This window comes from Crocuta crocuta, unplaced genomic scaffold, assembly GCF_008692635.1.
Source record: "Crocuta crocuta isolate KB4526 unplaced genomic scaffold, BGI_CrCroc_1.0 scaffold334, whole genome shotgun sequence".
NCBI lineage: Eukaryota > Metazoa > Chordata > Mammalia > Carnivora > Hyaenidae > Crocuta > Crocuta crocuta.
Window position 1 is genome coordinate 2,516,415 of NW_027533260.1, and position 22,779 is coordinate 2,539,193.

Sequence of the window (22,779 nt, forward strand, 5' to 3'; positions counted from 1 at the left end):
AAAACACCAGAGTCACAGGGGAAAGGGGGATAGGGAGAGACAGAGATGAGGAGAGACATACAGAGATGAGAGAGATGGGGAGAGAAAGAAGCCAACGAGACATGGGAAGAAATGTGGGGAAAGACAAAAACAGAGATGGAGAGCAAGACAAAAGGGCAGACACAGAATCCCATACAGTAAGAGAGAGACATGGGGTGACAGAGAGAGAGAGACCACAGGAGCGCAGGGCCAAGGTGGGCATGGCCAAAGGGGCAGGGGGTGGGGGGAGAAGAAGGAGGAAGCCGTTGAGATCAACAGCAAGGCTGACCTCTCCCGGGCCTCATCCCCCTCTGCCCAACCCCCTCTGGGCTAGGGGGAGGATGCCGGGCGGCACCCAATGGCAGGCTGTCACAGGAGCTGGGGATCAAGATCAGGTCACTTCTGGGCCCCAATACCTCCAGCCAGGAGACCACGGTGGGCCCATCCCAAGCAGCAAAGGGCAGGCCCTGGCGGCAGGCTTCTTCCAGAAGTTCGTGCCTGGGGGACAGAGGCTTAGGGTAGAAGCTCTCAGGGGTAGAGGCAACCCCCCAGCCCTCCAGGATGGGCCCCTTTACCACAAATCCCCACCCCCAAGCCCTTTTGTGTCTTTTCATGGAACGCTTTGTGAATTTGCATGCCATCCTTGCGCAGGGGCCAAATTAATCTCTGCATCGTTCCAGTGTTAGTATGTGTGCTGCCAAAGTGAGCATCCAAAGCACTTTTTATGAGAGTAGAAAATTTGGAAGGAGGTTTTAAGAAAAAAAACCCCCGCGAATCTCTGGAAGTGGTCTCCCCCACCTCAATCAAGAAAGAAGAGGGGAAAAAATAATAAAAACTCGGGGGGGGGGTGTCCCGAGTTTTCAGGCAAGCAGACCCTCTTCCAGCGTCTTCGTCTCACAGATGACCACCAGCCCTCCCTCCCCCGCCAAACACACACACACACACTCACTTCCTCTTGTTCCTCCGGTCCTTGTCTCCTGGGCCTGTTAGCTTGGCCAGCCCCAGAGGGTCCGTGGCCAGTGTCTCCTCTGAGGGTGTTCCTGCTGGAGGCAAGGAGGGGCCAGAATTTGAGAGTCTCAAGCGGGAAGGAGACTCTCTGATGTTGGGGGTGCTGAGAAGGATGCCAGGGAAGCAGAGGCCCCAGGGGAGCCGTAAATGAGGCCACAGAGATGGAGCGATAGAGCCAAGCAGGAGCCAATCTCACCTCCCAGGCAGGGAATTGGAGAGAGCCCCCAAATAGGGGTGTCTTCCTGCGGCTGGCCTTGGTAAGGTGGCAAACGCTTAACAGCTGGCTCCCCAGAGAGGGAGCGGGTGTTCCCTGATTTGTAGTGTTTCCCGCTTCCATGGTGTAAAGAGTCCCACCAATTTCAAGCTACCAATGTAACATCAAGCAGCTTACAAAACACCTGCAAATTGGCTTTCACAAGCCGGTACGAGCAGGCTCCAGCACACCATCCGCCCTGCATTTACGGGGTCCTCTCTCCTCTGCTGAAAAAATAGGCAGGGGCGCCCGGGTGGCTCAGTCAGCTGACCACCTGACTCTTGATATCGGCTCCGGTCATGACCTCACGGTTCGTGAGTTTGAGCCCCGCATCAGGCTCTGCACTGATGGTGTGGAGCCTGCTTGGGATTCTCTGTCTCCTCTTTCTCTCCCTCCCCTGCTTGTATGCTTTCTCTCTCTCTTTCTGTCTCAAAATAGATAGATAGATAGATAGATAGATAGATAGATAGATAGATAAATGTGAATGAGAGACACCTGGGTCATAATCTCACGGTTCGTGAGATGCAGCCCCATGTCAAGCTCCCTGCTGACGATGTGGAGCCTGCTTGCGATTCTCTCCCTCTCTCTTCCCTCCTCCCCTGCTTGTATGTTTTCTCTCTCTCTCTCTCTCTCTCGAAAGAAAGGTAAGTTAGAGGCACGTGGGTGACTCTAATTTCAGCTCAGGTCATGATCTCATGGTTCATGAGATGAGCCCCACATTGGGGTCCCTGCAGGTGGTGTAGAGCCAGCTTGGGAGTCTCTCCTTCCTTCTCTCTGCCCCTCTCCCTGCTCCTGCACACTCTCTCTGTCTCTCAAAATAAATAAATAAATGTTTTAAAAATAGGTAAACGAGAGGTGACTGGGTGGTTCAGTACGTTAAGCGTCTGACTTTAACCCAGGTCATAATCTCACAGCTCGTGGGTTCAAGTCCCATATCACTATCTGTGCTGATAGCTCGGAGCCTGGACCCTGTTTCAGATTCTGTGTCTCCATCTCTCTCTACACCCCTCCCCACCCCCACTCACACTCTCTCTCTCTCTCTCTCAAAAATAAATAAACATTAAATTTTTTTGTAATGTTTTATTTATTTCTAGGAGAGAGAGAGAGACAACGTGAGCAGGGGAGGGTCAGAGAGAGAGGGAGTCACAGACTCTGAAACAGGCAGTCAGCACAGAGCCCGACGCGGGCTCGAACCCACGAACCGCGAGATCATGACCTAAGCAAAAGTCGGATGCTTAACCGACTAAGCCACCCAGGCACTCCAACATTAAATTTTTTTTAAAAAACAGGTAAATGAAATAAATTTGTTTAGCCTTTTCCCCACCAGTTCACAAAGGCAGGCCTCAAAGTGCCTTCTCCTTGTCCCTCCTCCTTCTTGCTACCTCTCCAGAGTCCTATGCCTTTCACATCCTAAACTCAAATGAACGTCAAGTCAATTTGTGAAAAAGAAGAAGGAAGGGAGGAACAAAGGAAGGCAGGAAAGAAGGGAGGAAGGGAAGGAGAGAGGGGGAGAGAGAGAAGAAGGAAGGGAGGAAGGGAGGAAGGGAGGGAGGGAGAGGGGAAGGGAGGGAGGAAGGGACGGAGAGAGAAAGGAAAACAGAGTTGGCATCATGGTACTCACCCAGAGAAGAGCTGTCCCGGCCTGGTGGTCCCATTCGCCCCTTCTCCTTCTTGCCAAAGAGACGGCCTATGGATGACTTGATGCTCTTCTTCTTGGGGGCTTTGTGCAGGGAATCTGGGGTGCCTTCACTGGGTGAGCAGGACAGAATGAGGGCAGACTCCATGTCTCCTCTACTCCCAAGTCCTTGTCCATCCCCCGATACATCCTTCCAAGCAAGCCCCTCCCTATCCCATCCTTTGCCCCTGCTGACCTTCCCCGTGAAGGGCCCCCATCTTCTAGGGATCCTGCCTGCAGTGCCAAGGCCTGTGTCATTCTCTCAAGGCGGGCAGAGCGGGGAGTGGGAGGTGGGGTGTCTCCTGGGATGGCTGGTCCCTCGCCTCGTGGAGCCCCAGCTTCTTCCTTGGGGACATGATTCTGGGGACAGAAGAGCAGAGATGCTGAAATGAATTGGAGGGGTCATGTTGGGAGCTCTTCATTAGTTGGGATGTCTACTAAGGAGTGTCTGGGATGGCCCTGGTTCTAGGTACCATTTCTAAAGGTAGCCTAGATCAAGTAGGGTGAGTTGCAGAAATAAAATGGCAATGAGTCCCACTGGAGCTTGACCAGTGTTCTTTATGTAGCCTAGCTTCTGGTGTCAGGAGTGGGATCTGCTCAGACTCAAGGAAAGCTAATGAGGTAGCCATTCTGGAAGCTGAAAAACTGAGTTTAAGGCAATAAAATAGGACTATTATGTCTTATTCCTCCCCACAGGTCAATTCTGAGGATCTAATGGTAGTTCTCAAATGTATGTTTAGTCACAGAAACATTAAACAAACAAAAAAACCTATGCAGAAACTTAATGCATAAAACAGGTAAAAGCAGGCCAGATTTGACTAAAGTTCAAGTTAAGGTTCAGAAACTCAGTAGCTCAGCCTCCCTTATGCTCTTTAAGTTGGAACTCTTAGGGACAGCTAAGGTTGCTTTTTGAGGGGCTATTGTTGCTGTTTGTTGGGGAGCCCTGTATCCCACCTCCCCCTGGCCACCCCACCAAATGAAGAGATTTCAGAACACTCACAGCCTTGTCGGTGCCCTCACGGGCAGGGCTAGGGGGAGCCAGACGGGGCGTTGAGTGGCCAGAGCTGGGAGGGGAGGGACTGGCAAGGGTAGAGGTAGTGAGGGAGGGGGGCAGTGAGCAGCTACTGCGGTAGCGGCCTAGTGAGTCCAGGCCAGAGCCAGACACCCGGCTCTCCAACTCCTCTGCCCTTTGTTCTGTTGTCTCCTTCTCCTCTTGGATGAGCCTGAGGAGGGAAAGGGGGGAGACTACATGAGAGGACAGAGGCAGGCAATGGGGGACACAGTCTGGGGATCCCAAAGGGCCAGGAGGGCTTGGTGGGGCAAAAAGAATTCTGGGGAAAGCACAATGAGGTTAGAGGGTCTTGGTGGATTCATCATGGCCTCATGGGTTCAAAGGGAGTCAAGGGATCATGATAGTCCCGGAGATCATGGAGGCATGAGGGACAACAGGATGATTAGTATCTGCATCAAGGCTACCATGGTGGTAAGCACATGGTTCTGTAAAATCATAAAGATTACAGAGCAAGAGGTCAAATTCCAAGGAGGAAAGAAAGAGCAAGATCATAATATGATCAGAATGAGATCAAGGACTCAAGGTCAACCTAGGATCTGGAAGTTCATGGGGCCATTTGGTATGTAAATTGATGCCTGAGGAAACCAATTTGACAATAAACTATTTGTAAAAAAAAAAAAAAAAAAAAAAAAAAATTGATGCCTGAACTCAGAATGAATGACTTTGGATTGAAAGTGGTGGTCATGTTGGTATATCTGCTGAGACCCATGAAGAGTTGCTGTTAGAAAATTGCCAAATACAACAATTTCTGGGAAATCAGGATAGACTTAATGGCAGTGGGGGATTTATAATAAATCGAGGATTCTTGTTATATTAGGTAAAAATTCTTGGTATCTTGAGTTGAGGGTCTTGAACTATTAGGGTGAGATTCTTGATGTTTTTGGATTGGAGACCTTGTGTTGTGTTGAGATTCTTAGGATACTGGGGGACTCCTAGTTGTGTGAAGTCATGACCTCCATGGTGTATTGGAGGACTCTTGGTGTGGTGGCTTGAGGACTTTGGTATTATGGGATGTAGTCTTTGGTATATTGGGAAATTGTGAATACTGAACGGGGAATAAATAGAAAAATGATAGATGGATACATAAATAGATAGATGGATAGATAGACAGATAAAAGAATAGATAGATAGATAGATAAGATGGTAGATAGATAAGATGATAGATAGATAGATAGATAGCTAGATAGATAGCTAGATAGATAAGATGATAGATAGATAGATAGATAGATAGATAGATAGATAGATAGATAGATAGGAAGCACATAACATAGGAGACTTCTGGTTGCATTCTGGGATATCCTCATTACTGGAGGGAGTGTTGGGCTGGGGGAGTTCCTTGAAGATAGTGGGAGAGGAGATGCACTCAGACCTTCAGATCAGGGGGTCAGCTAAGGCAGGGCAGAGAAAAACTGGGCCAGTGCTCACTTGATCTCCTTGTTGATGGCTTCCAGCTGCTCCTGAAGCATGATGGCCAGTGTCTGCACGTCAGCCTGTCCACTGGGGGAGAGCAGCTCAGCTCCAAACATCCCCTCAGCCTCCTCCTCGTCTGAGCCATCCAGCTCCCCAGGGAATGGGGGTGGCATGGACCCCGCAGGGGCAGACCGCTCCCACTCCTGTCTCTGTGTGGGGACAGAAGGATGCCAGGTGGGTGGTGGCCAAGGTAGGTGCTGGGTCTTCCCTCACCTGTACTGACCTTGTCCACCCTCTATGACCCTGCCCATGTCCCCTGACAATGACTGATCTCACCATATGATCCCACCCGGCTTTGTCTCTTGACAATCCCTCTGCCTCGACCAACCATGACTCTATCCTGTCTCCTGATTCCGCCCTTTCCCTTGTCCCAGCCCCTTTCCCTTCTTCACCTGAACCCCCTTTGTAGGCTTCTATACCTCGCCCATCCCCCAGACACCACCCCTCTCCCCACTTCATCATTCCTGTAAAGTTCTCACCAGGTAGCAGGATATCCACATGAATAGATGTCCGGGCAAGTAGGGATGATAAAGTTGTGGGAGAAAAAAAGACAGCATGGGTCCAGGAGACCCTGTTTCTCAGCCCAGCCCCCTTCCAGAGCCACTGGACACTACTTCCACCCCCTGCTCAGTCCAGGCCCCAGAAGTGGCTGCTGACCTTAGAGGGCTCGTCCTTGACCCCTGACCAGCGGCCCCTCTTGCCTGCCCGGCCACTGCCAGCGCCATAGGGGTCCAGGTGGGCACCAGAAGGCAATGTGGGTGCCTGGGAGTAACGGAGTTCCAGGGCACTACCGGGGAGAGACCTGTGGGCAAGGAGAGGGCAGTCAGAGCCCAAGGGATCAGGAAAAGGGAAGAGAGATCAAGGGTCATGGGAAAAGGCCTGGGGTCAGAGGACTGGGAGAGGGTTCTGAAGTCAGAGGTCAGAAAAGGTCAGAAGTCAGGAAATCAGGTGTCAAAAATAACAGGAGTTAGTGGAAGCTTCCAGAAGGCAGGGAGTGGGGGGTGGGGAAGACCTGGCGATCAGAAAGGTTGAGCGTGGCCAAGGGAGCTCCTAAGGCAGAAGGACTACTGTCACCTGGAGTAGGAGGACGGTGGCCTGCCCCGCAGCTGGTCGATCTCCATCTGCATCCGCTCCATCTCTGCCAAGAGCTGCTCCTGGAGGGACAAAGTTGGCAGTATCACCTCAGAATCCGCCCCGTCCTTGAGACACAGCTCCCTCCCCCCCAGCATGGCTGGTTCCCCGCCCAGCAATGCCGGCTCTGTGTCCCTGGTCCTAGGCCCCCTCAGGGGTCCTGAAGATCCCTCTTTACCTTGTTGAGCAGCAGTTCATCCTGAAGCTTCTTCATGTTGGCAATCTCCTCGCTCAGTGAATTCTGTGGAGGATAGGGGTGCGGTGAGGGGGTGGAGCCTGGAACGGGCATGTCCTGGGGGCTGTAAGTGTCCAGGGACTGGCCGAAGGCAACCCCAGAGGAATGTGGTGGGCATGAATGGCGAGCTGGAGGGCATGGGGGGTGTGGGGCCAAAGATGCGTGTGGGGAGGGGAATCCCTGGGGAGCCCCAGAATGTGGCATCCTGCATAATGAAGATTCAAAGTTTGAGGGTCCCAAGGGTCAAAGTCTTGGGTAAAAGTCAAGAACTCAGGCTATGAGTGCCCCAGAATTCAGCTCTTGGGGTGTTTAAACCAGGTGAAAGAATGGTCCCAGTGAGACCAGAGAAGTCTGTTGAATTCGAACTCAGGATGCCCAGATTTGAGATCTCAGCTAACAGTACGGGGAAAGGTTTGGGGTCCCAGGATTCAGGCAAGAGGCGATCCAGGATTCCAGGTTACTGGAGTCCTGGGTCGGGTGCGGCACACCTTCTCCTCCAGCGCCCCCATGCGCTCCTTGAGGTGCAGCTGTAACCGTTCATTGGACTCGCTCAGCAATTTGTCCACTGTCTCTGACAGCCGCTTGTTGTGGTCATCATTCATCTTCTCCCGCTGCCGGGCCTGCCCAAAGGATGGCGAGAAGGGGATGCTCAAACCCCCTGGGCCCAGAGCCCGGCCCCTGCTCTCATCTCCCCCCCCCGACTCTGCCCCCTACCTCAGCTCCTCCCCCAACTTCCAAGCCCCACCCTCTCCCATCATCCGCCCGCTCACCCGTTGCAGCTCCTGGTTCTTCTCCTCTAACTGGGCCTCCAGCTGCCGAAGCCGCTCCTCAAAATTCCCGTGACGTTCCTCAGCCTAGTGGACGGAACCCCGAAGCATCTGACTTTGCGCCACCAGGCCCCAGTCGGGCTCCAGGCCCCGCCTCCCCCAAGGCTGAACGCCAGGCCCCGCCCCCGAGGTCCAGGCTCCTCCCTCGAAAGGCTACTGACTCTGCAGTAAGATTCAGACCCTGTCCCTTCCTCAGGATCTGTTCTGTCTTTTGCGTTCAGGACCGTCCTTTCAGTACAGACTAGGAAACGCCCCCACAAACCTCCAAGCACNTGGCCTCTGCTCACTTTGTTGAGCGCTGCCACACGCTGAGCCAGCTGGGCCTCTATCTCGGGCAAGGTCTCTGCCTTCTGCAGCGTCTGCTGCAGCTTCTGCTTGGCGTCGTCCAGCCACTCGGCTAGCTGACGGCTCTTCTCTTCACTCTGAGGGAGGACACGGATGGGGGGCGGGGTGGGAGCGGGGGAGGCTGGGTCACACAGGCCACGGCCTCGCCCCCACGGCGCCTCCCTGGCCATGCCCTCACCTGCCGGTACAGCGACTCCTTGCTGGCCAACTCGTTCTCCAGCTTGTCATTGGCATCGTGCAGAGATGTGGCCTCGCGCTGGGCACTCAGGTAGCGCTTCTCCAGGGTCGTGATGCGCTCCTCCATATCTTCCCGCTGCGCAAGCGCCTGCGGAGGTGGCGAAAGTTCACGTGGACTACAGCTCCCGGAAAGCTCCGGGGGTAGCGTAGACTTAGCACCCCGGATCAGGCACCCCAGGGCATCCTGGGAAATGAAGTCTCCGGTATCTGGGCGTCAGAATGATGGAACCACACCTGTCAGAACTCCCAGGAATAGCTAACATTGAGACCTCGACCACCCAAGATATAAAATGGTGGTACCACACGTCCCATGAGCTTCTAGGGCAGTACCTTCTAAGACTTCCCCGTAAGGATAACCTAAGGTCCATGGATGGGAAGTCTTCACTCTTCTTGGCCCACAACCCTCAAAATCCAGGCCTTAGGGTGCCTGGCTGGCTCAGTCAGTAGAGCATGCAATTTTTAAAAAAATTTTAAAATGTTTTATTTATTCTGAGAGAGAGAGAGAGACAGTGTCAGCAGGGGAGGGTCAGAGAGAGGGAGACACAGAATCTGAGGCAGGCTCCAGGCTCTAAGCTAGCTGTCAGCACAGAGCCCGACACGGGGCTCGAACCCATGAACCCCATGAACCGTGAGATCATGACCTGAACCGAAGTAGGACGCTTAACCAGCTGAGCCACCCAGGCGTCCCGTGCATGCAATTCTTGATCTGGGGGTCATGAGTTCAAGCCCCACACTGGGAGCAAATCTTACTTAAAAAATAATAAACTACTTTATTATTTTTTTAATTTTTTTATAGTTTATTTATTTTTGAGACAGAGAGAGACAGAGCATGAGTGGGGGAGGGGCAGAGAGAGAGAAAGACACAGAATCTGAAACAGGCTCCAGGCTCTGAGCTGTCAGCACAGAGCCCGATGCGGGACTCGAACCCATGAACCATGAGATCTGACCTGACCCAAAGTCGGACGCTTAACCAACTGAGCCACCCAGGTGCCCCAATAATAAACTACTTTAAAAAAAAAAATCCAGGTCTTAGATTTTTCAGCAACTTTTAGCACAGCCCAGGCTCAGAACCACAGAACAAGTGCCCTAGGGTCTCATTAAAAACAAAAGTCCCTTCCACGTGGGAGGCAGCATCTCCTAAGAGCCCCAGGGTAGCACATGCTTAGAAAACCTAAGTCGGGGGGCGCCTGGCTGGCTCAGTCAGTTAAGCATCCGACTTCAGCTTAGGTCATGATCTCATAGTTCATGAGTTCGAGCCCTGCGTCGGGCTCTGTGCTGACAGCCAGCTCAGAGCCTGGAGCCTGTTTCCAATTCTGTATCTCCCTCTCTCTCTGACCCTCCCCTGCTCATGCTGTCTCTCTCCCTCTCTCAGAAAAAAATAAAACATATAAATTTTTTTTTAAATAAAAAAAAGAAAACCTAAGTCGGTGCCCCACAGTCTCATGTGAGATGGACTTCTGTCTGGGAGCCCGTGAGGTGAGACCACACTTTCCAACAGGTCCCACGGCCACCCAGGCTCAAAATCTGAGGTGAAAGTCCCAATGGATGAGGAAAAAGTGCTCACTCTTGTTTCTCATCCAATGACTTCCAGAATCCATACTCTACATTTCCCAGCAGCCTCAGGGGCATAGGACTTAGGATCAAGGGGCCTCAGGCCAGGATGGGGTGAAATGCAAAGGAATTCAACTTAGAAGCACAAAAGAATTTTCCAAAGATAACATAACTACGACCAGTTATTGACTGCCTACCATGTATGTGTCATGTGCAACCCTCTGGCAAGGGTCATAAATCCCATTGCAAGGGTGAGGAAACTGAGGCTCAGAGAGGAAGAGAGTCCACACAGCTTGTGGACTGAATCCAGGCTGCACCATTCCTGAGCTCTGTGACTTTGGGAAAAGGGGGACGGGAAGGGTTGGGGGGAGGGAGGGACAGAGTGCAGCCCAGCAGGGGCTCCGGCCTCACCTCCTTGAGGTCGCGCTGGAGCTTGGCGTTAGCTTCCTCGGCCTTACCCAGCTCGCGGTGGGCGGTGCCCAGCTCCTCCTCCAGCTGGCTCATCTGGCGGCACAACACCGCCAGGCGCTCCCGCAGCTGGCACACCTCCGCACGCTGCCGCTCCAGGGCCTCCTCCAGCTCCGCTGTGCGCCGGTTCGAATCTCCGCCAGGACCAAGGCCATTGGCAAGGGGCTGGAGTAGGGGCAGTGAGAGAAGAAGGGACAGAACCCAGAGAGGGGATCACAGAGATATAGAGAGAATACAAGGAAAAAGTTGACGGAGGGGAGGGGAATCAAAGACCACTACGGGTCCTGGAGGTCACAGAAGTTAGCTAGGTGACTTGAATAAGAGGTCAAAGGCCAGTAAGGGTCTTAGGACTTCAGATGTCACAAAGACATTGAGGATCATATCAAACATTAAAAGGACCATCACAACGTCAGGGGGCTGAGTGGAGGTCACGGGGATGGAGATCCTTGGAAAGCAAAGGGAGGGAGGGTTTTCCACCCCTCACCTGCCCGTCCCCCTCCTTGCCGGGCTCCTCCAGCCCCGACCGGCGCCTAGACAGCTGTTCTCGAAGGCTCAGGGTCTGGGAACGGGAAAGGAAGATCAGGACAAAGGGCATCCTAGAGCCTCCAGCTCTACTTCCCATTGGCCCTGGTCCTGCTGAGACCACCCCAACCCACAGTCTATCTTAAACTCTCTGCCTTCCTTATATCTCTCCTTAGTCGCTCAGAATGGAGTCCACCCTTACTCATCCCCCTAGCCAACTTGTGGCCGTGAACTCTAGTCTTAACTTTCCCCATCCAACTATTTCCTCAGTAGTCAGTTCTTGCCCTTAGCCCCAACCCACCCAATCAACTCCACCCCATTGGTAGCCCCTTACTCCCTTCTCCTTATTAGCCACGCCCCCACCTCCTGATTGCTTAGCTCCAACTCCTCCTCCAGCACCGCCACCCGCTCCAGCGCCATCCGCAGCCGCTCCCGGACCTGGGGATGGGGGCAGGACAGAGTGAAATGGAGATCAGACCCAATCTAGGACAGGCAGAAAACCCCTGGGACGGCCTGATAGGGCAACATTAGCATTTCTCTATCTATAGTGGGTCTGCAGCTCCAGCCAGTAACTAAGGCAGCTCTACCCACTGGCAGCCCCCACCAAATTCATTCTTCTGTTATCAGTCAGTCAAGCCCCAGTCTGAGTAGCCTGTCCCAATCAATCTCAGGCAACATTCTTCCCATTTAGGACATCCCCAACCAATCACAGCCAGAATCTGTCCTATCCAGGGCAGCCCCAGCCAACCACGGGCTTCCGTTCCGCATCGAGGCTCTTCCGATTCTCATACCTTCTCATCCAGGGCCTTGTGATGCTCGAAGAGGGATTTTAGAGCCTTGAGTACCTCCACCTCGGAAGAGACCCCGCCCGGGGACTGGGCCTGGCGCTTTACCACGGTCATGCGCAGTGACCTCTCGTGCCTGGACACCAGGCATTCCAGGTGTTCAAGGAGAAGCTACAGGGTTAGGTCACCGGGCCAAGGAAAAGAGGTAAGGGAAGAGAGGCAGAGTCGAGGACAAAGGTGGTCCATACAGGTGGGGCGGGCACACGGAGGAGGAGTTGGAGCCAAGCATAGGGGTAAAGGAGAGAGGTCAGGAAAAGAGAGAAGGATATCAAAGGTCGGGGCATGGTCAAGGAAGAAGTGGTGCAGGAAGAGAGAACCATTATAGAGACAGGGGAGGAAATGAAGGAAGGAGGGGACCAGAGGAGAAAGCCAGGCAGCGGTAGTAGGGGTAAGACAGGAAGGCAAGATGGGTAAAAAAAAAAGATGGATCAGGCTGCAACACCCCATGGCCCCGCCCGCCCCAATTAGGCCCCGCCTCCCACACCCCTCACCCGCGTGTTGTTCCGCTCCGCCTTCAGCTCTGCAATCTCTTCCTCCCGTTCCAGCAGCTGCTCCCGACATAAGTTCAGCTCTTTTGTCAGAGCCGCAAACTCCTGTCCAGATGTGGGCAGGATCCGGACAATTAGATCAATCATTTCCCCGTGTCCCTCACAACACTGGACTGGAAGTTTGAAGGCTCCCGCCCCTTCCGGACCGCCCTCTCCGCGCCTTCAGTGGTCGAGGTCCCGCCTCCCGCAGGCCCCGCCCCGGTCCCGCCCAGACCTGGGGCAGAGCGATGCTGAGCTGGCGCTGCAGCGAGTCCTTCTCGTGGCCTAGCTCGCGCAGCCGCAACTGCGCCGTCGCCAGCCCGTCCTGCGCCTCGCGCAGCGTCTCCAGCAGGCGCTCGCGCTCCGTGAGCATCGTGACCATAAGGCGCTCCAGCTCGCCGCCCGCCTCGTCCGGGCCCAGCGCCGAGCCCCGCCGGCCATCCTCGCTGATGGTGGGCATCACCTCGCACATCATGGCGGCGGTGCTGGCCTACGGGAGTGGGAAGGGGGCAGGGAACAGAGACCCGCCTCGTCGAGACACTGGCAGAGAAACTGAGGCACGGCCATTCGGATACTACATGGTGGAAACAGGCAGAGCAACCCAGGCTTTGTACGGAAGAAACTGAGGCCCATCCATTCTGATCACAGGACAGGATAAACTGAAGCCCCCCCTGCTCTCACGAAATCAGGCCTAGCTACCTGGGTGAAAGCATGTGGGGAAACCGAGGCCAGACTCCATCAGGCACTGACAGCAAATCTAGGACCAGCCTAGTCAGAGAAAACAAAGCCAAGTGACCCACTGCCTGAGTCAATATAGGAAAATCAGTCTGTCCCTGTTCTGACCCTTCTGGGGCCCGGCATTAACCCACTGCATGAGTGAGAAACTCCAAGCTCAAACAAGAACCATGTGCTCAGGAGGTCAAAGGACTGGGGTCACAGAATTAGGTCAGTGGCACCCGTATAAGGTCACAGTGATGAGACCTTCTTTACAGCCCTGCCCTCAATTTCCCAGATATCTGGACCCCAGCTCCAGAAGAATCTAAAAACCACTCCACTTCCTAGCCATCTCCCACAACCTAGGAGTCCAAGATCCAGCTCCCTCCTACCTCAGGTCACAGGAGGCTAGGTCCCCAATTCCCTTCCTTCCTCTAGACCTGGGAGTCTGAGCCTCTTGTTGCCTCTTCCCCAATCCTGGGGGTCAGACAGGGACACAAGAATCTGAGCTTTCAGTCTCCAACCTCAGACCCAGAAATCTCAGCCTCAGACCCCTCTTCCCCCAGAACCTAGGAGTCCAGGCCCCCAGGACAGGAATCTGGGTGCAGGAGCTGTGGGCGGAGATAAAGGGAGGTCTCCTGAGCCACTCCCTTCACACACATCAGGTCAGACGGGTCCAGCTGGCCGGGTGGAAAGCAGGAGGGACTTTCACTCTGTTCTCTCCTTTCCTTCTCTCCCTTCAGGCAGCAGCGTAACCGGTTCTGAGAGTGGATAGTTCCCAGCCCCACCCAAGGTGCAGACTATGTCCAAAATCTGGAAGTGGGGTCTTGGACTCCAATGAGAAGAGGAGGAGCTGGGGAGCCCTGGAACCTGGGAGAGGAGGCAGATAAGTGCCTGCACCCTCGGTTTTTGAACAGGTGCTCCTGGCAATCTAGACACCCACATGCAGCACTCAGAGGGCACACTTAAGACAATATTTATAAGAAGGCAGGTCAAAACCAACATGGTCTCTAAAACCCAGAACCTACTCAGGAGATGCAGTACAGAATGTTTTCGAGAAGCCGCTCTAGAACTTCAAATGCACTGAGAAGGAAATAAAATTTAGCAAGACTGGGTGTAGAATCTAGAAAGCCACTGGCATGGATACAGCACAGAGGGCAGAAAGGACATATGTTCCCACATGTAAAGTGAAATCCTCACATAGGGCCAAGTAGAGGGGCACATTCTAGAACCCAGGTCTGGAATCTTGAACCAGCCAAAAGCAATCCAATAAATTAAGGAGTATCTGGGTCACCCAAGAACCCCGAACACAAAGGGGAGCATAATGATATCTAAGAACATACCTAATGCAATGCATAACAAATCTAGTCAGGAGACATAATCTAGAACGTGGAACCTACCAGGGACGCAGATATAACAAAGAACAAAGCAGGGGTCACACTCTTAGCTTTATCATGTGCCTACCTGATAGACAGAAGGCAGAAGATACACTCTAGAACTGAGAACAGGCCCTGGAGGTGGAAGCAAAACCCTAGAAAGTAGCAAGGAGTTTGCCTGGAACTTAGAAGTGCCTGGGGGAAGATGCAGAAGCATGCTGGGAATTGGGAATTTACTGGCATAAGGACTGAGCTGGCAAAGGAAGGGGGGAGAGATGTTCTGGAAATGAGGACATTTCTAGCTGAAGACTCCAAAAAGAGGAGATGAGCCTAGAGCCTGCTAAGAATGCTAAAGTGGCAGATGGAGGAGGAAGCCCACAATCCGCCAGAAGATAAGTTCTAAACAAAGGTCACATCAGGGAAAAGATGGACAGAAAAAGTAGGAATGGATGGGCCTAGAACCTAGTACCTGAAAAAAGAGGGAAGATGTACAACATTTCAGAGGGAATCCTTTAGATGTAAGACTGTAGAATTGGATTGGAACCTAAAACAGGAAAGTGCATTTTAATATTGATAGCACAATTTGGAGGAAGGCTAGAGCCCATAATTGGAACACACATGTTCTAGAATGTAGAATGTCCCTGGGAAGAGAAAGGAAGCTAGAACAATGCCAAGGATGTGGCTGAGCCTAGAACACACCTAAAATAAAATTTTAGCAGAGAGGGGCGCCTGGGTGGCTTAGTCGGTTAAGCGTCCGACTTTCGCTTGGGTCATGATCTCGCGGTTCGTGGGTTCGAGCCCCGCGTCGGGCTCTGTGCTGACAGCCAGCTCAGAGCCTGGAGCCTGTTTCAGAGTCTGTGATTCCCTCTCTCTCTGACCCTCCCCTGCTCATGCTGTCTCTATCTCTCTCCTAGAAATAAATAAAACATTTAAAAAAAAATTTTAGCAGAGAATAAGCAAGTTCTGTTTCTAAAAATTTGGAACATGTGTGAGGAGAAGGTGGGATCAACATTTATCTTGGGGGCATTATCAAGATATTCAAATTCCTTAGGGAAATACATGCCTAGAATTTACTACCTAATCTAGATTTTAGAATATACCTTGGGTGAAAATGGAACAGAGATATTGACTGAGAGTGTTCTAAGATTTAGCACGAACCTAGAGCATTGCAAGAGCACAGTTTAACTGGAAATATGGAAGATCGTGGGTAGGTTCTAGGTCATCTAATGAACCTAGGTCACAGAACACATCTGGAGGAAGGGGTGTATATTTGGCTCAACAGCCTGAGAAGATGTGCTCAAAGGATGAGACATCATGACATAGAAACATCCTGATGGGATGTTAGAAACATCTCAAGAAGCGGGGTCTCAGGGAAGAGAGTAGAGAAGAGAGCCCTGAGCACCTGAGATGATATGGAGATGAGGCAGGGGTTTGTTAAGGCCACCAGAGATGTCAAGTAGATGGGGTCTGTGAGGCTGTAGGAACCTGGGTTCCTAAGAGGAAGAGCCAATGGTCTAGATACTTGGTGGGGGCCTGGACTCCTGGAGATAAAGGTCAGGGCTGGAAGCTCGGAGCCCAAGTCCTTGTTGGGAAGGAGGGTTGTGGCAGATGGCTTTGGTGGGCAGTACAGAAGCTAGGTCTGAACCCCTGGGTCCCTGAGAAGATGCAGGACCTGAGACAAAGCATCTAGGTGTCTAGGGGGAAAGGTGGGCAGAAGCCAGAGAATTGCATTAAGAATTGCATTCCAAGTGCCTGAAAGGGAGAGCGTCACGGTGCCTGAGTCCCTAAGCAGGCAGACGCTGGGGTGCCAGGAGCTTGGGTATATTGGCCTGAGGGGCACAGGGGCTGCTGAACTGGGTCTCTAAAAGGGGCAAGAGCTGGGAAACTGGATTCCCAGGTCCTGAGGGGCTGAGGGCCACCAGCTGGGGTCTTTAGGCAGACAGAGTGAACACTGACAGGGCTCCCAGAGCCAGGTGGGAGCTGAATCCCTGGATGCCAAGGTCCCCAAGGTGGACTAGGCAGGAATATTCAGAAGCCCTGACTCCTCAAGAAGCAGCTGGGGTCCCAGAAACCTCGGGTACTGAGGACACTGCCGAGAGGCTGGCCAGCGGAACCCTGAGGCCCAGGAGCCTGGGTCAGAGAGGGCCCAGGTATCTCCGGGTCAAAGGCGCGGCTGGGGGTATCCCCGCGCCGCAGGCGCCCCCTCCCCGGCGGCAGCGGCAGCAGCAGGAGGTGGGGGAGGTGAGGCTGCCGAGTGAGCTGACCATGGACAGCTCCAGAGCGGGCCTGTGTCCAGGGCGGCTGCCGAGCCGGCCTGGACTGGGAGACGGGGCTGGCTGTTCAAGCCGGAAGGCTGGAGATGGGCAGACCGGGTGCACGAATAGGGGACTATGCAGACGCGACGGGGGGCAGCTGGCCCTAGCTGGGAGATCTGACACAGCCACAGCAGGTGTCTGGAGCTCCTGGGACTGGGCCGAGGAGGAGAATGTAGGTCCAGAGGGGGCTTCCGGGGCTGAACTGAGAAATCCAGGCTCCTGGGCCCTGGACGAGGCGCAAGGCGGCAGGAATTCTAGGGTTCGGTTGGGGACTCTGAGAACCGGGAGGGGCACGCCTGAGTGTCTGGGGTTGGGCTGTGAAATCTGGGCTCCGGGGCCCCCGAGTATAAAGAAGGGAGTCCAGGATCTCGGCAAGGCGAGGGAGGCTCGGCGAGGGGTCCCCGGGGTGGGCGCTGCCAAGCGGGCTGGGCCGGGCTCTTACCTACCTGGTCCGCGGCGGCTGCGGGCGGAGCTGGGCTGCAGGAGGGACGTGGGGTGGGGTGGGGGGANCCTGAATGGCCAATGGGAGGCGTCGTCGGCGCCGGCCGGTGGCTAAACCCCGCCTCCGCACGGACTGGGAGGGGTCGCGCGGGCGGAGAGCGGAAGGCGGGGCTCAAGACGCTTCGGCCAATAAGCACGCGGCGTGCGGCGGCTGGGGCGGGAGGCGGAGCCCGGCAGGGGGATGATGTCACCTGGAGCTAGTGGCGCGCGGCGTGGAATGCGAGTCGCGACCCCGGATCCCAGAGGTGGCGCGCGCCAGCCCTAGCGCCGCACGGGACAGGAGGGCTGGACCGGCGGCGAGGTGGGACTAAAGGTTGGATTTTAAGGCGGGGGCGGCTCCCGGAGACACGCTCTCAGGTTGGAAGGTGGGGTGAATGCCGGGTCGGCGAGTGCACCTTATTCTGCACCCCCTGCGCCCACCTTGGGAACTGCACGCGGCACCCTCACCCCCCCCAGGCTGATGATAGTACGGCCTGCAGGGCTCCCCTGGCAAACGGAGCTAATGGTTCGCTCCACCCCGCCCACATAGAGGCTGCCCACCGGCTCTGCAGCTTCTCGGGACTCCTCCGTCAGGCCAACTACGGAAGGGGTTTGGCCTTCGCCCTCAGTCTGTCTTAAGGGCAGGGGCCGTTGTCTTCGGCTCTGACCCCGCACTCGCACCCAGACAGGGTCCCAGACTCCACCTTGGACTTATGCCTAGGAAACCGGCTAACCACCGCCTTCAGACCTTGGGGGAAAGTCTCTGCAAAGCAGTCTCTGGACTTGAGCTTCTCTCCACCCACCCCCACATCTCGAGACACTCTAGCCCCAGGATGCAGGACAGACACACAGACACTCAGTGAGGGTCAAAGATCTTTAAATAAGGAGCCGGTGACAATAAATACTGTACAGGGGAGGGCGTGAGGGTGAGGGTCCAGATCTGGGGTTTCAGCCTCGAGACTCCAAGGACCTGCAAAGAGGGGGAAGAGAGGGGAGCCAAGCTCAGGGGAGGCATGGGGGAGAGCCGGCCTGGGGTTACAGAGCCAAGGTCCCAGGGAAGTGGGCTGAGGGATTCTGGAGAGTAGGCTGCAAATCCTGGGATGAAAGTGAGCTGGGAGACCCCGGAGGGATTTAGTGAGAGCCTGGGTCAGGGGTTAAGGGTCAGAACCTCAGGGAGAGGAGCCAGGGCTGGGCGTGGTGCCCCTCAAGGTCGCAGAAATCACTCTGGGGATAAAGGAGGCAGTGGAGGCCGCAGGGGTGTGGTGGCAAAGGGCTCACGAGTAGCTCTGGTGCTGCTGGCGCCGGCGAGCAGAGCGCATCTTCTCGAAGCGGGCCTCCATCTCCTCCAGCACGCGAGGCGTGTAACGCACCACCAGCTTCACCGAGCCCTGGGCTGCCTTCAGCAGCTCCACTGCCTTCTCGTGCTGCTCGCCCTCAACGCTCTGCGGGACGGTGCACAGACACCTGGGCCCGGGGCCTCCCACCCACGCCCAGCCCTGACCCTGGACGTGGGGCCTACTGTCAGTGAACCTGGAACCAGCCCAGGATGCCAGTCTCCTTCTGGGAGAGTCATTAACTCTTGGCTCAGGTCCTCATGTCAGGGGCAAGCCCTCAAAGCCCTCACTCACTAGGCCAGACCTCCAAGTCCATGTTTATCCCCTCCCTCCCCAAAGCTTGCCATTCCCCAGCCCCGTCCCTCCTGCTCTGACCCCCCACCACCTCCTTTGTCCCCACCACCCTGGCCCCAGCTCAGGCCTCATCCTCCCCTGCAGGGACTTTGACCTGGCCTCCTCCCTAGAACTTCTGGCCTCCAGTCTCTACCTTCAGTCCATCCCGTACAGATTCCAAAGGGGTCCTTCTACACCTCCGCGCTGAGCCGATCCCTCCGCTATTCACACCCTTCCGGTGGCCCCCCAGAACCCTTGTGACGAAGTCGCGGCTTCTCAGGTTGACACTCTTGGGCCCTGCATGGCTGGCCCCACTACCTCTCCAGTTGCACCTCTATTTCTAACCACAGTACTTTTAATTAACTCCGTGCTCAAATCCTCCATTAGAAACAAGCCCTTTCTGGGGCGCCTGGGTGGCTCCGTTGGTTGAGTGTCCGACTCTTGATCTCAGCTCAGGTCACGATCTCACAGTTCACAGGCTCAAGCCCCACGCTGGGCTCTGCGTTGGCAGCACAGAGCCTGCTTGGGATTCTCCCCTGCTCCCCGTCCCCCCACCCCGTCTCCCTCTCCTTCTCACGTGTTCTCTCTTTCTCAAAATAAAAGCTTAAAAAAAAATCTAATGATCACCAAGCCCTTTCTGTTCGGCTCAGAGGAGTGTAGAATCACAGCCCCGACCTACAACACCCTCAGCTGGTAATACTCTTCTCTACCCTATTTGCCTGGAGAACTCCTCAGCATCCTTCAAAATCCAACTCAAATGTTCCTTCTTTTGCAAAAACTTCCCTCGCCAACACTGGTGTGGTGCCCCATTAGGGCCCTCATAATGCCTAGTGCTTCTGCATTATTATCTTCCTGGATCAAGATCACTTCAGTCAGAGTCTATCTCCCTCACCAAACAGGAGTCCTTGAACATGGAAGCTGAGGCCAACTTCTCTCAGCGTCGGTAGCGGTGCCCAGCGCAGGGCTGACAGAGAGGCAGTACTCAAGCGGTGGATGTTTGAATGAATGTCAAAAGTAGAGACCGTGTCACTTTGAACACACTGTGAGCCCAGCCTCAGTCCCCACTCACCACGCCGTTCACGGACAGCAGCTGGTCCCCGCGCTTGAGGCCACCGTGGCGGTCAGCCACGCCTCCAGGGATGACGCGCGAGATGTAGATGGGGGAGTTCTGCTCCTTGCCCCCCATGATGTTGAAGCCCAGGCCCTCATCTGTCTTGGGCAGCTCCACTACCCTGGGGTGTGCATGGCCCTCGCTGGCTGTGAAGGCAGCCACCGTGGCCTGGGAGAGAGAGAGTGCGGGGAGGTGAGGGCCCCTCCCTGGCGGGTGTGTGGACTCCGGGGGAGGATCTGGGCCAGGGAGAGCAACTGAGGCCAGATCACCTTCCCCAGGCCCGGGGCACCTGCTGCAGTTCAGCACAAGCTTGCACTGTAATTAGTCCCTTTTAGTTCTGGATGCTTCAGACATCAAAGAGAATGTCTCCATTGTGGTACCAGTGTGTCTTAAATACTCAACACTTGACAATCTCGGTTTTTAATAGAGAAATACAAGGCCTGGAAGGAGTTGAGAGCCTCCAGGGAGCGGCAAGAAATAGCATATAACTACAGTTTAGTAAGATTTCAGTGTTTAGGGGCGCCCAGGTGGCTCAGTCGGTTAAGCGGCCGACTTCATGATCTCACTGTTGGTGAGTTCGAGCCCCACGACCCGCTCCGTGCTGGCAGCTCAGAGCCTGGAGCCTGCTTTGGATTCTGTGTCTCCCTCTCTTTCTGCCCCTCCCCTGCTCATTCTCTCTCTCTCCCTCTCAAAATATAAATAAACATTTAAAAATTAAAAAAAAAAAGCTTTCAGTGTTTAATGCGATTTCGCTGTCTAGGTGTTAAAGGGGATCTTCTTGTCAGGTATACGGTACTAGTTTCCACTTGCGGTTCCTAAAGATGCCTTTACGTGACATTTAAGTAAAACGTGAGATTATTTAAAAGATCAGTAAGTCACAGGAACGCTGGTACATAGATTCGGCAAAAATCAGGAGGGAGGAAACAGGCTTGGCTGACTTTCGGAAGATACTAAGCCAGACCATGCAGTTCAGTGGATACCGCGGGTGATGGGGTGGGGGACACCTACCTTGGCCGTGGCGTGGGCCCGGATCTCAGCACTGCCGGTGATGTCCAGCGTGTCATAGAGCTGCTCATACACCTGGTGAGGACGCAGCAGCGTCAGCGAACCACCAGCCCCCGCCTCCCTTCAACCCCGAGTCCAGGCCCGCAGACCCTCCCACCCAGGGATCCGCCCCGCCCCCGCAACCTGGAGCCCAAGGAAACTACAACTCCCGAAGAAACCCGAGGCTGAAGCGCGGGCATCCCAAGGCGGGCCGCCCCCGGCGCTGCTGGGAGGCGTAGTCCCTGAGCTCGGCGCGACGGTCGGGACGGCGGCGGCGCGCCTGTGTCCCGGCGCCGCGCTGCTCTCACCTCCCGGATGGCGGAGCAGAAGCGGCTCTGCAGGACTCGCTGGAGGGCCTGCAGCTTCTGCGGGGGCAGCTCCCCGCTGCGCTGGAGCCTCTCGAGGAGCTCCACCGCCCGGGACACGTCTGCGGGGCGGGGGCGGGGCGCAGACACAGAGTCAGAGACGCGGAGGAGCACGGAGAGATGCAGCCAGAAACCAGTAAGGGCGAACGCAGACAGATCCCGGGAAAGACAGCCGACTCTGAGCCGGGCACCCGCAGAGTTGCCGGTGGCAAGGGAGACTGCGGCCAGCCAGGCGCCCTGCGCCCCAGAACCCCCATACGCACGNCTCCCCACAGCCGCCGAAGGGCTGTCCGGTTGGCGACCCCCCGTCCTGGAGCTTGAGTTTGCACTCCTTCCCTTTCGGTCTGCCCTGCCCGCCACACCTGTCCATCCCCTTTCACTTTTTTTCCACGTTCGTTGGACAAATGTTACGTTTAACATCTGGACACGCTGCTGAGCAGGACAAGCCCACTGCCCTCAAGGAACTTAGTCTATGGGGGAGGGGAAGGAGGCAACCAGCTGCGACGGTGATAAGAAATTGGGAGTAAGGAGGTGAGGATCTAGGAAGGACACTGACATAGAGTCCTTGGAGGGGAAGTTCATCCGGAGCTGGGGCGCGGATCATTTTCCAGGCACAAAAGAGCCCACGGGCTGAACCTTAAGAGTGGTTCATGATGGTGAACAGGCAGGCACGACACAGGTTTATGCATGGCCTTGTGTGTTGGCATACACGTGATGATGATTTTGGACTTCATGGTAACGCCTAAGAGTAAAATGCGATATTCGAATGTGTACTTTAAGATCCGTGCAGGGGCGCCTGGGTGGCTTAGTCGGTTAAGCGTCCGANGCAATGCCATGATGGCTTGGACCAGGACAGAGGCAGGGAGGATGGGTGGACAGATTTGGAAATGTCGGGACATGTCCTGGTGACTCACTGTGTATGATATTAAGGTGCTGGTGGGGCCCCTTGTCAAGATGGTCTATGCTGGAGGAGGGATATCGGATATATTTTGAATCTGAGGAGGCTGTGCAGCATCCAAGTCTGAAAGCAGTACTGAGAATTTGGGCAAAGGTGGTGAATAAACCCAGAGGAGTGGACAGAAATGCTGGGTGCAAGATAATACTGAACGAAGAGGACCTAGGACTGCAAACATTTCAAAGTGAGAAAAGATTTAAAAAGTGGGGGCGGGCACCTGGGTGGCTCAGTCAGTTAAGTGTGCGACTTCGGCTCAGGTCACGATCTCGCAGTTTTTGAGTTTGAACCCAGCGCCGGGCTCTGTGCTGACAGCTCAGGACCTGAAGCCTGCTTCCAATTCTGTGTCTCCCTTCCCTGATCACTCTCTGTCTCTCAAAGATAAACATTAAAAACTTTTTTTAAAATTTTTTTAATGTTTTATTTATTTATAGGAGAGAGAGACACAGCGTGAGCAGGGGAGGGTCAAAGAGAGGGAGTCACAGACTGAAACAGGCTCCAGGCTCTGAGGTGGCTGTCAGCACAGAGCCCGACGTGGGGCTCGAACCCACGAACCTCGAGATCATGACCT

General features: G+C 54.7%; 2 protein-coding genes and 1 non-coding gene across 5 annotated transcripts in view; all 3 read right to left on the bottom strand.

The window, feature by feature from the left end:
* The window catches only part of PPFIA3 (PPFI scaffold protein A3), an 18,945-nt gene extending 6,286 nt beyond the window's left edge, over positions 1-12,659 (bottom strand). For 2 of the 3 annotated variants that reach the window (XM_077747086.1, XM_077747084.1), the window contains exons 1-19: positions 12,420-12,659; positions 12,149-12,250; positions 11,604-11,768; positions 11,176-11,250; positions 10,775-10,849; positions 10,234-10,455; positions 8,213-8,359; positions 7,977-8,111; positions 7,633-7,716; positions 7,351-7,482; positions 6,806-6,868; positions 6,571-6,650; positions 6,154-6,298; positions 5,452-5,639; positions 3,955-4,177; positions 3,151-3,314; positions 2,901-3,028; positions 968-1,061; positions 435-516 (exon numbers count right to left, since the gene is read on the bottom strand). In XM_077747086.1, coding sequence (XP_077603212.1) covers positions 435-516; positions 968-1,061; positions 2,901-3,028; positions 3,151-3,314; positions 3,955-4,177; positions 5,452-5,639; positions 6,154-6,298; positions 6,571-6,650; positions 6,806-6,868; positions 7,351-7,482; positions 7,633-7,716; positions 7,977-8,111; positions 8,213-8,359; positions 10,234-10,455; positions 10,775-10,849; positions 11,176-11,250; positions 11,604-11,768; positions 12,149-12,250; positions 12,420-12,659 — 2,544 coding nt within the window. The remainder of the gene's footprint in view (positions 1-434; positions 517-967; positions 1,062-2,900; positions 3,029-3,150; positions 3,315-3,954; positions 4,178-5,451; positions 5,640-6,153; positions 6,299-6,570; positions 6,651-6,805; positions 6,869-7,350; positions 7,483-7,632; positions 7,717-7,976; positions 8,112-8,212; positions 8,360-10,233; positions 10,456-10,774; positions 10,850-11,175; positions 11,251-11,603; positions 11,769-12,148; positions 12,251-12,419) is intronic. The other variant, XM_077747085.1, reaches the window with a different exon arrangement.
* On the bottom strand, positions 625-728 carry LOC144217811 (U6 spliceosomal RNA). The gene has a single exon (XR_013330964.1). It is a non-coding gene; the product is annotated as a U6 spliceosomal RNA (small nuclear RNA).
* Positions 12,660-17,929: 5,270 nt separating the features above from the next.
* Positions 17,930-21,990, bottom strand: LIN7B (lin-7 cell polarity scaffold B). Its single transcript, XM_077747154.1, has 6 exons — positions 21,929-21,990; positions 21,200-21,542; positions 20,856-20,927; positions 19,806-20,015; positions 18,348-18,511; positions 17,930-18,039 (listed from the first exon to the last, which is right to left on the bottom strand). Exons 1-6 carry the CDS (start codon positions 21,988-21,990, stop codon positions 18,018-18,020), a joined length of 873 nt encoding a protein of 290 aa, XP_077603280.1. The 3' UTR covers positions 17,930-18,017.
* Positions 21,991-22,779: the final 789 nt, after the last annotated feature.